Source organism: Cucumis melo, chromosome 9 (assembly GCF_025177605.1).
Source record: "Cucumis melo cultivar AY chromosome 9, USDA_Cmelo_AY_1.0, whole genome shotgun sequence".
Classification (NCBI taxonomy): domain Eukaryota; kingdom Viridiplantae; phylum Streptophyta; class Magnoliopsida; order Cucurbitales; family Cucurbitaceae; genus Cucumis; species Cucumis melo.
Genome location: NC_066865.1, coordinates 22,535,949 through 22,553,713, shown reverse-complemented (window position 1 = coordinate 22,553,713; position 17,765 = coordinate 22,535,949). Strand labels below are relative to the sequence as shown.

Genomic DNA, 17,765 nt, shown 5'->3' with positions numbered 1-17,765 from the left:
AAATCCATACTTTTCTTGAGAAATCATCAATGATAGAGATAAAGTATCTCGAACCTCCCATAGAGACCTCTTTCGTAGGACCCCACAAATCTGAGTGAACATAATCCAAAATACCTTTGGTTGTGTGCTTCCCTTTTCCAAACTTTACTCTGGTAGACTTTCCCATTATACAGTGTTCACAAAATGGGAGTTCAACATTCTTAACTCCTCCTAGCAAACCTTGTTGGGATAGAGCTTGTAAGCCTCTTTCACTCACATGAGCTAGCCTTTTATGCCATAACATAGACATATCTGTAATTTTATCTGACGCGATAGCAGCACTGCCTGAAACTGTAGTACCTTCCAACACATATAGACCATGTCTTAAAGTTCCCCTCAGTTTAACTAGAGAACCTTTGGTAACTTTCATAACTCCATTTTCAGATTTTATGGTACAACCTGATCTATCTAATTCCCCAAGGGATATTAGATTACGTTTAAGTTTTGGAACATACCGCACATTGGTAAGAATTCTTACCATCCCATCATGTGTTGCAATTTGCACTGAACCAGTTCCTTTTACATCGCATGTACCATTGTCACCCAATAAGACCTTTCCCCCATCAACTTTCTGAAAGTTTGTCAGAAAATCCCGATGAGGAGTCATATGAAAGGTACACCCTGAATCCATGATCCAAGCATCCTGTATATCTCTGTGAGACACCATCAAAACCTCTGCAGACTCATACCCAGTCTCTGCTGAATCATACCCATCAGTGATCTCTGCTGAATTATACCCATCAGTAACATTCGCTTCACTGGTTGATGCTTCTCTGCTCTTATTCAAAGGGCAATTTTTCTTAAAGTGTCCTTCTTTATGACAAAGGAAACACTTTCTAGATTTTCCCTTGGATTTTGATCTGAAACTCCTCTCTTTACCTTTCCAGCTCTTTTTCTCACTCCTCCCTCTGGCCATTAGTAACTCGCCATCTTTGCGTTCTTTCTTGATCTCGAGATTTCTAGTTTTCAAGGCATCCAACACTATACTCATGGTCAATGAATCCCGACCATATTTAATAGCAGCCTTAACCTCTCGATATGTTTCTGGTAGTGAATTTAAAAGAATCACTGCTTGATTCTCATCCGACATCTTTTCACCAATGTTATTGAGATCAACTACAATCTTCTGAAATTCATCCAAATTCTCTTCTAAACTTTTACTTTGGTCCATTTTATATCCAAAGAACTTCTCCTTTATATATATTTTATTTGGCAATGACTTGGTCAAATAAAGGCTCTCCAGCTTTTTCCATAACTCCCCTGTAGTAGTGGCCTCATCCACTAGCCTAAGAACTTCATCTGACAGATACAGAAGAATAGTCGAATAGGCCATTTCATCCATATCTCTTTTTTCACTTTCTGTAATATTATCTGGAAGTCTTTCTTCATCTAAGATCTTTGCTACTTTATGTTGAACCAAAATAGCTCTAATCTTTTTTCTCCAAAGAGCAAAATCTCCATGTCCATTAAACTTAGACACTTCAAATCGTGTAGAAGCCATCTTTACAGAAAAGAAATTTAACCAAGATATGCCGACTTCGAACTACTACTCAAAACCCAAATTTCCTTTTGGATCGAACGGAGCTCTGATACCACTTGTTATACTTTTCTTTACCAATTCAGATTGTGAAACCAAACTTGTTAATTCAGAATGCACAATTCAGAATAAATCAGAGAATAATAAAAGAACAAGAACGCAGCGATATATAGTGGTTCGACCAATTTGGTCTACATCCACTTTGAGAACCAGTTTGGAGGATTTTATTTCGAGCAAATGTGAGGAACAATTACAGAAATTTACAATTCAACAATCTGTAATTAAGAGACAAACTCAAAATATACCATCAACCAAGAATGAGAGACCCGCTGTATTGAACCCCAGAAAGACAACACTGACCGTTTACCACTGCCTGTAAACCGACGCTGCTCGTCGGAATAAAACCAGAAAACCGACGCTGAAGAGACCCGAGAGTTTGCCCACGTCGTCAACCCGACGCTGTCTACCGGAATGAACCCGAAAAACCGACCAACGGCGCTGAAAGAATCGAAAGGACCGACGCCGTAGACCGCCGAAACCACGCGAAGAACTGACGCTGACTCGTCACGGTGAAGGCCGACCTGTTGTCGGAAAAGTCACGCCGCCGAAGTCCTTCCGCCGCGCCTGTGCAGATCAATCTTCCGCCGTCACTCTCTCTCTCTCTCTTTCTGTATATCAAAAACGGCTGCCCCTTTTTTCTTGTCTTCTTCTTTTTGTTCTTTTCTTGTTAACCTAAAAGAAAAGAAAAAGATTGATATAATTTCAATTATGCCATTAGGCATAATTACCCATCTGCCCTCAATGTTTAATAGAAAGAAAAAAAAAAACCCCATTATTTAACCTCTTAAATAATTTGTCAATTTTCACATATATATATATATATATATATATATATATATATATATATATATATATATATATATATATATATATTATGTATAACTTTCACTTTTGAGGTTGAAGTCTTGGAACTTAATGTTACCTAATGTTCATATGCATCAATTCTAAGGTACTTACTTTTTTTGGGTTTTGTTTTGTTCTTAAATATTAATATTATATATCTAATTAACTTGAAGAAAGAATTAAAGTCCTTCCATTATGGATGGAATATATGACCCCTAGTATATGTAAAAGCTCTTTTCAAGAATATCTAGACACCATATTTGTTTTTGTTGCACAGTATCTTTTAAGATATTCATAAATTTAGGAATCTAGATACCCAATAAATATTGTATTGTATGCCTTTGAGATTCCCATTAAATCTAACTTTAATGTTTTCCTACCATGCCCAAAATAATGGAAAAGGAAATGTAAATTTTGAAATATTCTTAATTAGCCTTCAATTTAAAAAAACAAATTGTCAAACCAAATATGTTGTTACCTAAACAGGTTTGCCCATTCAATTTTAATAACATCCAAATTTAATTTCTATGAAAAAAAAAATATTAAAAAAAGTAGACTAATTTTCACATTTATTAATTAGGAAAAAGAAAGTTAAAAGGGCCCTATTGATCCGATTATGAGTGCTGAATTTAAGAATAAAAACAATATTCATTTTTCTTATTGTATGGTAATTATCTTAATAAAAAGAAAAAAGGCATACCATATTGCTCTTCTTCTTCTTTTTTTGTCGTAAGTTATGTTTTAGAAAAATTTGTAAACTTTGTAAATACATATGTGTAACATAAAGTCACATAAACCTTAGCACCTTCTGTAATTAGATCTTGGGCTTTTCTCTAGCCCTTCATTAATAAAATTGTGTGTCTAGTGCGGTCTTAGGCACATGCCTAAGTCCCATCTAGTTGTTTCCTTAAAAAAAAAAACATAAAGTCACATAAACATAAATATACAAATTTATCGATCTAAAAAATTGAACTAGGAGTGAAGAATATAGTTTGGAAAAGCGTATATATCGATATCTTGTTTGAAGGGCATCTTAGTGCTTTTTAGCTCTTTCTCTTATCACGGGGCTTTCCTCTAGCTCCTTGATTTGTTTTGTATTTGGTATCTCTCCCTTGCTTCTTGTTGTAATTCTTTATATGATTAATGAAGTGGGGATGATAAGGGTGTTAAGAGAGTTCACCTAGTGGAGATGTCTAGATGCACCTGACCCAATGTATTTTTTTCAAAAAAAAAAAAAAACCAACATATCAACATAGTGTCTACAGATGTTTTGATATTTTTAGTCAATGAATAGGAATAAAGGTACTTCATATAAACTCTATCAGCCAATTAAAATGACGAGTTTAACTCAATGGTAATTACAATAATATTTCTATTAGAAATCAAACATTCAATCCCACATTCTAGGTCGTAGTCATAAAAATTTCAATTAAAATCTATTCATTTACATAACTCCCTTACCTATTACACAAACTTAAATATATTCTAACCCTAAACTCTATTGGATAAACCTAAATCTAAGAGCGAGTCAAACATCCCTATTCCTATATCCATATCCCAATGATGTCCCCTATCTCCATCCCCTAGTGTGTGTGTATTTTAATTTACCAATTGATGTCATGTTTAGTCAATTTATTATAAAAGAAAAGGTCAGCATGTACCTAGCTAATCTAATAGTAGAGAGGGAGAAGAGGAATAAGAGACTATATATATATATATATAAATTAAATATGATGTGGTTGTGTAGATGAGAAGTGACAATATTTAATGTACATGGTGAAGAAGAGGGATTTGATCCAAAGCATGTTGGAAGGGCTGAAGATATAGAGATAAATAGGAGAAATTTTGGGTTAGGTGAGATTAGGGCAGGCAAAGGAATCTGATCCAAAGTCCTTCCTTTTCTCTCTCCCTGCAAACAGCACAAGGCTCGAGCTCTCAGTCACCGTACTTTCAAAATAAAAATTAAAAAGCTTCAACCCCAAACACATTCACCTTCTGCTAAACACTATGATCAGTAGCTCTTTCTTAATGGGATTGAATTGGTTTTAAAATCAAATTTTATGTTTATCTACCATGTATCATATCACTCTTCATAGAACTAAAATGAGTATTTAATAGAAAAAATATAGATTTAACTAAATGACGGTAAATTTAAAAAGATATCATCGATCTAGATGAGCATATTAAAAATCTCCAATGAAATAGATATACGGACTACTTGATCTCCCACTATCAACTAGTTTTGAAGATGGAACGTGGTCACTTTTGTCCAATATCCCTTCATATATCTCCATGTAATGTATTGATATTAATGTTCAACTTTGATATAGTTCACCTTCTTAATTAACTTTACATTTTGGTTCACCCAAACTGCAAATTCTTATACTAATTGAGATAGTCATTCTCACTTCTATGAACCAACTCTAAAGGTTATCATGGATTTCCATCCAAAGACACTCGACATATATATGTATGTATGCATGTATGGTAGGAAGGGAGGAAAAGTTATTTAATTGAAAAAGAAAAGAAAAAGAGAAAAGGGTGAATAGGGGAGCTATTTAGGATGCTGTAGGTTGTGGATATGAGGATCTTTCAGCTTCCTTTCAATCTCTCTATGTTTGTCTCTCATGAGGTGTCATTGGATGTTTTTGTTGGTAGAGAATCAATAAAGTTTACTTAAAACATTTTCAAAATAATCAATTTGTTTTGTTTTGCTTTTCTTTTTCCTTTTTCTCTTTTGTTTCTTTGTGTCTTTTTTTTTTTTTTTCCTTTTCTTTTCTTGAAGTTTTAACTGATGAGTGATGACTAGTGGATTTACTCTTTTGCCTTTGGCTTTCTCCTTTGAGTTACAATTACAAGTACTTGAAAGAATTGACTCTAAAAGGCAGGGGGGATCAGTTGGTACCACACCATTCTTCCCCTCCCCTTTAACCTTTTAACTCTTTTAATTACCATTTATATATATATAAATAATAATGAGTATTTAATTACCTTTTAACTCTCTCACTTGTCATTTTTATCAATAATAATGAGTTCTCTCTTCTTTCCTTTTCTTTTCTTTTCCCTTTACTTAAAAGTTATCTTCAACCAGTAACTAATAATAAGATACAGTTAAATTATAACTTTGATCACTTCTCTTTGTCTGTACCATATACAATTTTAGACTTTTATTGTTGCATGAAACCTTTAATCTTCTACATATTTAGATACTAATTACTTTCAAAATTGAAAAATACAAATATTTGTTAAACATTTTGAGTTTAATGACATATTAGAAACAAAGTTGAAAAGTTTAGAAAAGTTTTAAACAATTTGAAAATCAAGAGCGAAAGAACTAAACTAGTAATTTAATATCATTAAAAAGAAAAAAAAAAAAAAAGCCTAAAATTACTTGGGTGTGTTTCTATAAATACACTAAAAATAAGGTGAGAACTTTAAACATTATTAGGAATAAGAATATATTGTTTTGAGTATATTGTAATTGAAATCTGAAAATGGAAATTTGAACCTACCATTTTAAAAGGTGACCAATATTACTATATAAAGAGTTGAGTTTGACAAGTAAATATATATATATACACACACACACATATATATATAGTTACAAAGTTTATGATTAAGTAATGATGGGATTGGGAAATTTGGAATTGATAGTAAATGAGGAAGTTGTTGGGTTGAATCACATGGTGAGGCAATGGGATAGGATGGCCCCACCACAAAAAGAAAAGAAAAAGAAAAAGAAAACATATGGATTTATTATACTTTAGCCTTAAATTTAAATATAAAAAAAATAAAAAAAAAATATTGTGGGATTTTTGGGAGAAGACAAAGGCAAACCAAGTTGAGGTTTGTGTTTGGTTGATATCACCCTTTCTCTCTATTTTCACCAATTCTCTATTCCCTCTCCCATCAATGCCTTTGTCTTTGACATGATTTCTCATTCCCCCTAATCTTTTCTCTCTATATTATTATTCTTCTCATTCCCTCTTTCACTATTTTATATAAATCCATTTCCAAATTAATTTTACAATTATATATATACATACATACATACACACTACAACATGTGAGACTTTAATCAAAACATTTATCTATTTAATCAGCATTTCTTAATTAGGTCAAACCATGACAAAGATGCTGGTAAACATATGCCTCGTGACTCAGGTATGATGAAAGATGTTACGTATGTGCCACACAAGTTGAGATAGTCAAGTGCATTTATTGATCGTCCCCTTTGTTTTTTAGCATTCTTCTCTAAATATATATGATTATATCATACAGAATTTTCATAAAATTAAGAATATAGATTTCGATTATATTCCTAAATTTTAAGAAGTTCCATCGTGACAATTCTGGATACATGGAATAGTTGAATCCCAATCACGTAGAATTTTCAGACTGAAAAATATTATTACCACATCTTAACAACATTTGTAGGATCTTTTATGGTAATGAAAGTTGGTTGAATCGTAATTAGAAATTCATCGGTGGGTTTACTTTTCCATGTAATGCAAACGAAATGTGAAATTAATACCATAATACCCTTTTATATTTCTAATTAACTTTATGATGCTATTCATTCTATTCTTTAATAGTTTTTTTTTTTTTTATTTTACCTAGTAATTAAAATTTTGTATTGAACCGATTGTAGATTTACTTTTTTGAAATTCATAGTTAATTTTTCTATAAAAACAAAATAAATAAAAGTCAATAGTTAACTTTGATTGGGCTAATTTATGACATGGCCCAACCTATCAGGTTAAACTCAAATGGTCCGTAGGCAAACAAATTAGTCCTAAGCAAAAAGCAAAGAAAACTCGGAAAAGTATTACAGAAATACGATGATAAACGACACGTGAGAAAGCAGTTGAATTGAACATCGATGAATCGTTAATGGGACAGTTGGTGTATCATGACTCGAGAATTAAAAGAATGATTAATCCAAATCTAATGAACTATGAAAACCAAAGATACATCTTCTACAGCTTGCAGCATGTGGGAAAAAAAAATGCTATGCAAAAATCATGAAAAATTGGGTATCCACAAGACTTATACAGACCTACACACTCAACCACAAACCTTACGGAGACGACGCCCGACATTTTTGACAACTTACGTAACACGAGCAGCCATAGAGCAACGGTGCTACTTAGCGCAAAGCAGAGATTAAAGTGGAGATCATCATCAGCAGAGTGAATAACATCTTCAATCTATCGCCCGTGATTGAAGTTGCAGAAGAGATATCTTGAGGCCTGAGTTCATATTGCAGAAGACAAACAAGAAAATTAGAGTTTATATAATCATTCAAATTTTCAGTTTCCACAATAGATAAATAGAAATATAGTTGAAAAGGGTTTTTTTTTTTCCATACTTTTGTAATTTACTAAGCTGGCCACAAAAGAGAGCATTGTCTGGCATAGGCAGTTCTGTTTTGTTAGTAGCCTCAGGATTGACAACCCGAACATACGTCTCTTGCCCAAGATACCACGAGTCGAGATTCTCTGTCCTGATGTTCCATACTCCCACGTTATCAAGAGATACCAAGATGGCAGTCCATGCTCCAGGATAAACCTAGACCAGGAGATGAACAAGTCAGAGGTGCTACCGAATATGGTATTTTTCGGCATACAACTTATAATCGTACATCACCCAACAAGATTCTCAAATTATTGAATTTCAATTTTACTTGTTAACACAAGGTTAAAAGGATTACTAGCAATTATTATACTAGTGAAAGAAAAGGTATCAATCACATCTGGGCAGGCACAGAAGTAGCAGATTACCCCATCAAAAATGTACCTGAATTGTTGAGCGAGCAATTCCATCCCATTTATTGTATGTACCTCTGCTATTCTCAGTCCACTCGCCATAGTCCATCCTATAACCATTCAATCATTGAATGAATACAAATGTAATTTAATTGTGCCTCATTACTAGTGTTCGTGAAGATAAATGATAAAACATACCCCACGACAAAGAAGGCGTATCCATTCATGTGATAGCTCTGCATCTTGGTGTCGTTATTCTGCAGTATAACCTCCATAAACCCTCTATATGTTCCATTAATCACTGATGTCTCTGCCTTTGGTGGTCCTGTAAGTGGCCTAGTGGGGAAGTCGAGCTTATAAACACCCTTTAATTTGAATTGGTCAGCCAATCTGATTGGTGTAGATGGATTAACAAATGAGATTCCACTGAGCGTCGTTCGCATTTTACCATTGATTGACACAGGAGGCTTATTTTTCAAGACATAAACATCAGTTACATTGATTGAGCCATATCTGAATGATCCTTGAGGATTGGGACGAGCACCACTAGCGGATACATTCCATCTGCAGAATTTATTAGCAAATTTCTTAGATAACACAAAATATTAAGAATTCCAAATTCTCAAAACTTACAAGTTTGCTTTTGTGACTGCATATCGTGCAATTTTTATTGAACACAAAAGTCAAATCCTTGTAATACTCCACTAAAAGAACAGAATCTTCCTAAATTTCACAAACCTGATTGATCTTGCCTGGTTCATTGAGAAAGTTTTGTCAAACTCATCATTTGGTGCTTCTGGAAGAGGGCCAATTGCCTTTCCTTTGGAATTAGAGTAATGCAAGATAGCAACACCTGTAACTCTTTTCCAAAGTGATTCATTGACAAACCGAGCACTAGCTACAATGTAATAATCAGTGCTCGCATTCTGATCCATGGTGACCAAAAATGAATATGACTGTCCTACATGTATGTCTAAGCTAGTATAATTCTGTTGCACTGTATATGACCCCTCTGTTTCAGCTAAAAGAAGATTGTGGTTTTGGATCCTGAAATTCAGACTAGTAGATATTCCAACATTGTGTACACGAATCCGATATGTTTTTCCTGTTCAACAGAAGCAGAAAACCCATCAATCTTTAGATGCCACCACAACAACCAAGGACTTGCTAACATTTAGAAGTACGAAAGAAGTCTAAATGCTTTTATCATAACTCTACGAAGATTTTAGACACATAAAGATTCTTAAATATTGGATAGTTTGGCAACCATCTTAGTGCCCAAACGAGAAATCAAGGATATATTGTATTGCATTGATTCGTACAGTATCCGCAGCATCCAACTCAAAAAAATAATTATATGCCTTCCAACTAGTCTTATACTCCCACTATCAAGTTGGTCAAATGAAGGTTAAGTTAGGAGGAAGGATTGGTTAGTTGACGCGCACATAATTGACAATATAACTAGCATTTTTAGAAGTCCAATAATAGGAGATTCAGACTCCCAAGAACATGGGAGTGAGCCTAGTAGAAAGAAAATGTTCCTCCCACCTGTTCAAAGCAACCAGTTGTATTTTTAAGGGGATACCTCTATCTAAAGTGATTACTGTGTGTGGAGCCTCCATGCTATGGGTTTAGAGAGAGTTAGCTTATGTACCCCACATTAGTTGGAATTAGAGTTAGTAGCCTTGTGTTCAAAGCCCCTTATTAAATGTGTTTAAAGAGGATTTTCCATAGGAGAACTAGAAAAATAATGCCATGTTTGAACATTAGAGTGTCCCGCTAGGTATGAAAACCCTGCTCTTTGAGTTTGCCAATCAGGTTTATCACCCGTACAGATGGACCCAAACAAAATAGGCTTAGGGATTCTCCTCTCAGGCTAGAACCTACATGATGCTCATTGCTTAGTAGTAGATTGGGCTCTGTCCACTATCAGAAGCAAGCCAGTTGTGCTCAATTATAAAATGTTGTAGTTTTAGCAAATACACAAATTAAAGTTGGTACATCAAGCATCTAATACTGAAAAAGAATTTCTGAGGCAATTCAAGTGAGAGAATGATATCAGAGCACGTTAATGCAATGTTGGTAAAAAGAAAGCACATTTTAAACCAAAGACAGAGTAAGAATCTCTCTTCACCAATTTTGTTGAGGTATGGGTGTTACCTGGATGAACTTCAATTGTTTCATGGTCGATACCATCAGGGACTAGCGTGTCATTATATCTGTAGGGGCCTTTGCCATTAATAAGAACACCATGTGGCATTCCAAGATCCTTCCCGTCATCAAGGGATTTTCTCAGAGCCTACATTTACAACGTTGCAGTTAGTATTAATATCAAGACAAGAACCATTACATGCATTTACAACATTGCAATTAGATAGACCAGACATTTTGTTCCTTCAGCAAACACTAACCGTGTGATTCCGTGTGTACCAATCGCCAATCAAAATTGTAATGTCTCCATCTGGGGTTGAAAAAGGAATGGGGATTACATCCCTATTGTTAATAATAATGCCACCAAATCCACCCGACGCTCTCTGGAAATGGAGTGATGGAAAGTAAAAGAAGCTCCCTATCTGATCCTTAACTTGAAACTGGTAAGTCCAGTTCCACTTGGGAGGAATTGGACAATTTGTTCCTGGAACTCCATCTTGCCATGAACTTCGCCGCTGCTGAACTCCAGACCTATTACTCATCAAATCAATCTTTCCATTCTCATAAATCAACATAAATTCCCAAAAAAAAAAAATGAACTTTAAATCAAACAATACCAATGCATGAGCATGCTCTCATCCAACTTGTTCCGGACATTGATAACAACATTGTTATTAGTAGTCACATTGACAGTAGGACCAGGAAACTTCCCATTAATAGCAATAACCTGCAAAACCCAAGACAAAAATCACAACAACTACTTAGATATAGTCTTTCTTCAGCTCCTCTCAGCTCAATTCCAACAATGTACTCTGTTTCTCAAAAACATAGCAACATAACAAGAAGAACCAGACTAATAAAAACACATACAATCTTCAAATCCAACACAAACCCACCTAAGCATGCAACTAAATAGACCCCCCAGAAGTGGAAAAAAGAAAAACAGAAGAGGAAAACAAGATCCAACAAAAACAAACCTGTTGAGGGATACCCAGAGGAGAAGCAGTGATGTAGGAGACTTCAAAATCAAAGAAAGCGAACGGATCTGCGGCCGATGAGAATGTAACAAACAGGCAAATTGGAAGGAGGAACAGAGATAAGTAACCAAAAGAAGCCATCATTCTACAACGAATCTTGAGTGAATGAAGGAAACGCGAATTAAGAGCTGAAAAACTTCACTGGAAAAAACCTCTGTTTTACATTATCAGTGGAGAAATGCGTTGAGAAATGGAAGAAAGTGAAGAGCGAGAGAGAGAAGAAAAGGGATAAAAAAAACGGCTATATTTCACTGCTTTTGATAATGGAAGGGGATGCAGAGTTTTGCAGTGGTGTGTTTGAGCTGGTGGGGCGTAGTGTAGTGGTAGCTAAGAAGAGGAGTGCGTGAAAGACAGAGCAACTGCGTTGGCTATTGGTTTTTTTTGACTAAGTTGGACATGGTTCTGTCGGTTACCGGTCACCCCTTAATTCACGTTCAAGCCAACGGAGAGGAGAGAGAAAGAGATGGTAAGAGAGAGAAGTTCCAGTAGTCGGTAAATATTATTATATTTTACTCTCTTTTATTTTTTTAATGATCTACGCAACTATCTCTTTTTTATTATTATTTAACCATCGCCTTTATTATTTCTTTTTTTAATACAATTTTTTTTAAATATAAAAAAATAATCTTATTTTCCCACCTAATTTCCTTTATTTATTGGGATACTAACAATTTTGTAATGTTAGAAGAAAAATAATGGATAGAGTATTTTAAATTTTTGTGTCGTATTTATTAACAAGCAATCAAGGTATGGTGATTCATTAAATAATTCTTTCTATTTTTGTTCTTAGTAACTTTAGATGCTTTCATTTTTGTTTTTTTTTTTTTTTTTAACTATAACATGTCAATTTTTTACTCTTTAATTATTTTTATTGATTTTTTTTTAACAAATTCGTTTTAATTCTAGACTAGACCGGAATAACATTAAGCTAATGAAAATTAGATAGAAAAATAACATAAAAATAAGACCAGAAAATGAAAAATTTTAACATATTTGATATATATATTAATCAAAATATGTTTAAGCTCTCCACATATAATTGTATATCTTTAACAAAAAATAATAATAAATAATTTAAAATAAATATAGTTCAAACATACCATTGATTAAAAAATTCGAAAATTCAAATTTAATTAATGAAAATTTTACGCTAAACTTGAAAATTAAAACAAAAAGACACTTACATAATCTTAAAATTATTCACAAATAACTTTAACACACCAAAGTGAAAAGAATTGACCCTCCCAAGTTAAAAACGCAATAATCTAAAGTCGAGTATAAGTTAGTGTAATCTATTACTTCAATTTCATGTTCGTAAACCTCATTTTATTGTTTTAATGAAATAATAAAGAACGTAAAATAAAAAGATTAATTGAGGTAAGGTGTGTAATGTTTATTTATACAAAAAAAAGAAAAGAAAAATGGTGGGAATGGACATAGAGAGAAGAGTGTGATATATATAAATAATAAATACATTGAAAGGGAAAGAAAATAATAAATACAAAGAAAAAAGAAGAAGGGGGAAAACGGGAAGAACGTAATATATAATATAAAATTGGGAAATAACGTTCTTATAAAAATCTGTCTGAAAGCGCCACGTGATTGCCAGCCGTTAACCATTTGACGTCAACACAAGTGGGCCCCCTCACTCCTTAAATGTTTAACCCCTTTTGTTTTTGTGGGGCCCTCCCCTTCCATCCTTCCATCCTTCCCCTTCCCCTTCCCCTTCCCTAATTTTTTTTATTTTTTTGGCTCATCTGCTGGACTTAAACATTATTAGCAATGCCATACATATTAATTAACAAATAGTAATTAAGATTAGAGAGTTATTAATTGTTAAATTTCAACATTTCTCCACACTCCCATTCATTTTATTCCCACTCCTTGTTTGGTTTAAATTTAATCAATGTTCACATACATCTTTGATTCATTTTATATAATTACCTTTTTTGACCTATTTTTTAGGTTCAATTTCATCTATGTTGTTACCCTACCCCCTCCTCATTTTTATTGCTAGCAGCAGTCTCCAAACTTTTTAATTTGGTATTTAAGAGGTTTTTGAATTTTGAATTTTGTTATTAATAGATTTTTAAATCTTTTTTTTTAAATGTTTAATAAATATCATAGATTAATGATCTATAGAAGAAAAAAAAAATTGTATCATAAAAGTCTTAACTTTCATAAATTCGTGAAAATTTTAAAACCATTGAATAAGTTGAGACTCTAATAAATTCAACATCGAGTAGCCGTTTGTTACTTGAAAATCTAAGATTCTCCTAGAATGCTATTTTGCTATAATGTAAACATCTTAGGATGCTTTTATAAGGGTATTTTAAGAGTTTTTGTTATTTGCTCTTTGAGTTCTATGATAGTCTTAAAGAATACATAATCTTTTCTTTTTTCAAATCAAAGTATGTTAGTTAATCGTAAATTAAAAATTAGTAGTTTGGTCGATTTTTTTTAACATTACGTAAATTTAAAACATTTTTTAGTATAATTATTCTAAAACATAACAAATATTTTCAAACATATGTAATATATTTATGTAAAATAATTATGAGTAGTGTCTGAATAGGTCAAATATTTGTTACTTTGGACATTCAAATGGTCAGTTATCTACATCACAAAAAGCCCCTCAAAAACTGATATCAAAGTTTAAGGATTAAACATTTTATTTTTAATTTAGAGACCAAATAGATGCGTATACATCAAAGTTTAAATCATAATAATACATTTTTGCATCAACTTAGTAAGATATTCTATTATTCAACTTATAAGGGGATTGTTGCAAATATGTCAACCAGACTCAAAGTATAATTTATAAAAGTGATAAAATTTAGATTTAGTTTTTAAAGTTTATTAGTAATTAGCCATATCACTCTAGAAGTTTAAGATTAGAATAAGATATTATTGCTCTCAAAATTTCGGTTCGAACATAATTAAAAGAAAATCATGTAGGATAAAAATATTTGTCAACGAGAATGGTTAAATAACAATCCACATGCTTATTGTTTTGGTCCCTCTAACTTTCAAAATTTTTTATCTTATCCCATATGCATTAAAATGACAATTATTTTGTCACTTTCTGTATTATATTTCAACATCTAATACCTATTTTGTCAAATGGGATCATGCTCATATTAATATATAAATACATTTATTCAAATTCAAGCTTTTAATCAATTAAAAAAAATTAAATCAAAGATAATGGCGAATCAAATTTTTTGGCTTTTCTCAAAAGAAAAGAAAAAATAGTCAATTAATCAACTATGTGACCAAAAATAGCAACAACTTCAAACATAAACAAAAGAAAATTTCTTAGGTGAAGAAAAATCAAAAGAGTGGACAATAACATACAAAATTGCTAAACTCAATCGTCACACAAGATGACGTTCAACACTCTAAACCACCTAACAAAAAGAAAAGTTTAAAATATGTATTTTAAAGGTGTAAAAAGAAAGTAAAGTAAAAGATGTACGTAAGTGAATTCGTGTAAATTAATTAGAAAGTGAGGACATAAACAAAGTTCTTTTTCTTCCTTTTTCTTTTTTCCGTAAAAAACAAGAAAAGAGGGAAAGCAAAATAATGGGTACATTTAGGGCAATACATTATTAGGAGAAGGTGGGCATAATTTTATTGATTAAATTTAGTAAGAGAGTTGAAATAATTGAAAGAAATAAAATGAAAATTATTGAGATTGATATTTAAATGATAATAGAAAGAAAGAGGATTAAGGGTGGGGTGAGGTGAGGTGAGGGCAGGCTGTCATTCAGAGTGAGAAACATCAATATCTATTGTACAAATTCTATTGGCCCATTGTACCCTTAATTTACTTTTCTTTTTCATATTTCACCACTTTATGTTATATTTATTTGTTTGTACCAATCTATAATATTTGTTCATTTCAAGTATACAAACTTATAAAATAAATAAATAAAAACTTGTGAACCCATTTACACATTTCATGTGTAATAATTTAAACTTGACAGTGTTGCTATGGAATATTTAGTATTTGAAATTTCACATATTTATATAAACATAACTCTTTATATGGGAAAAAAAACATTCAACGAAGCATAAGGAAAAAAAGAAGACAATCAATGAAATATAATATAAATATATTTTAAACCATTAATAAAATATAAAAATTCTTTTTTATTTAATTAATTATTTATTTTATCAACAACCATTGTTTTTAAAAATGAGATATGGACATTTTTTAAATATTTGTAATGTGTACAATGACATTAATTTCAACTATTTTCTCTCTCTCTACACTTCCAAGTAAAAAAGTGGAATCCACAGTGGCATTTTGAGAAGGAGGGAGAAAAAGAGACACATCCCAAGAAAAGTAATATTAAAAAGCAAAAAAAGAAAAGGTAATAGTAATACGTTTTCTATTTCTTTTTCCATTTATTTTAAAAAAAGTCTTTGTATGTAATAATTATAAAACAGGAAAAATTACACAAAAAAAAAAAAAAAAATGTAAGGAGCACGCACCTCTGCTGACCCCTGTGTAAATTTTTCGATGAAAGTCATGTCCAACTATTTCTTGATCGATATAATTTCATATGTTAAAGATTTTTCCTTTTTGTTTTTTTTTTTTTTCTTACATGCGTTCTTGGGTACCATCTCTTGTTCACTTAGGTTTGGGTCTTACCTAAGGCAACTACCAATAGTGTGAGTATATACATATACATATTGAAACAATATCTTGAAGTTTACTTTATGGAGGGGGGATGAATATAAAAGTTGAAAAGAAGAGGAGATGAAAAATGTATGGAGAGAGAGAAGAGGAGGGGAAATGATGGGTTGGCATTAAGAATATAGAGTGTGGAGAGATGGGTGTAAAGTTTGGGTTTGTGGATGATTGTTCATCACCCATTCACATGTGTAAACATCAAAGTTTTCATATGCCAACTCATTATTTATACCCACTCGCACGCCACGACCCTACTAAATCTTTACCTCATCACATACCTATTCCAATATTCATGTATTTATCTCTTACACATTTATAATTCTCAATTTCGTACCAATACAACTTCAGCTCAATTGACATAATACTAAAAGATTTGTGTTTAAAGTTTTACTCCTAATTTGTATTAAAAATTAATAATAATTTCTCATCCGAAAATAAAATTTTTTTTTACTATGTGACAAATCGTGATTAAACAATTTGGTGAGATATATATAAAGATAGGCGTGACATGCGGTACTTAAATATTTTTTCATAGTCCATACATCATATTATAATTTTAATTCTCAATTAAAAGATTATACAACAAAGTTTTCAAATGTGTCAAATCATGCCTATATTAAGTATTGGATCGTACAAAACGTATACAAAATGACATGCAGTGTCAATTTAGTCATGGGTTGAAATCTACTATTCAACCAAATATATTATAATAACAAGAAAAAAAGTACGATTACAATTATAATCTCAAAGTTTTAGTGATAGAAATGTTAAGAAATTGTAATAATTATATAAGTTCGAGGGTTTAATTTTTATCATAAAGGGCACAATAACTTCTACAACTATAATAAGTTATAACAATTTCAAAACTAAGATTTGATATTTACAACTAAAAGTTGGATGATGAGAGGTTGGATTTAAAAGAGAAAGAAACATTGTTTGAAAGTTTCAACTACTTGGGTACACTTTTGATGTGGGTGTAAATAGGGAAAAGGGCACCATCTTGAAATAATTGAGCCATACAAAAGGGGGAAAAGCTGTCAAAAATGAGGAAGCATAATTATAATTTTTTTTGGCTCCAATGTGTCCCAATATCTTTTGAAACCATATTGTAAAAGTTATGCCTCAAATTATACATTTTTCACTTTCTTTTATTTTAATTTAATGTATGGGCGTTGGAATAATAAAGTTTCCACACCAATATTATCTATTAATCAATTTTAATTTGTTTCATCACAAGCGGAATGTACTAATTATTCACATGATTAAATCTCTTTTTTTGGTTCTTTAACTTTAAATAAGGGGAATTCATGCCTCTAATTTCCTTTTTATGTATATAATAAGTGTTGTTGTTTCTCCCAATTATGTGTATGGTATAACAAATTACCACATCATAAGAATCATACTTTGTCTTTCAAAAATTAAAAAAAAAAAAAAGGTTAAAAAGGTTGATCGAATTTTTTTAGTCGATCCAAACTAATTCTAAATCAATTCAAGTTGTATTATCTCAAAGTGAATTTAACTCAACATTGGTTCTCATAGTTTTCGCTTTTGTTGATCGAATATTTAATTTAATGAGTAGATAGTTTAGTTTGAATGGAGTAAAAAGTGGTTGGATAAAAACATATGAA

The 17,765-nt window shown here is 31.9% G+C and overlaps 1 protein-coding gene across 1 annotated transcript; it reads right to left on the bottom strand.

Annotated features, from left to right (window-relative positions):
• Positions 1–7,316: 7,316 nt before the first annotated feature.
• LOC103482641 (monocopper oxidase-like protein SKU5) lies at positions 7,317–11,809 on the bottom strand. Its single transcript, XM_008438905.3, has 9 exons — positions 11,376–11,809; positions 11,016–11,125; positions 10,659–10,929; positions 10,408–10,546; positions 8,986–9,352; positions 8,446–8,811; positions 8,279–8,357; positions 7,851–8,050; positions 7,317–7,731 (listed from the first exon to the last, which is right to left on the bottom strand). The coding sequence occupies exons 1-9, from the start codon at positions 11,517–11,519 to the stop codon at positions 7,629–7,631; spliced, it is 1,779 nt and encodes a 592-aa protein (XP_008437127.1). The 5' UTR covers positions 11,520–11,809; the 3' UTR covers positions 7,317–7,628.
• Between the last annotated feature and the right edge of the window lie 5,956 nt (positions 11,810–17,765).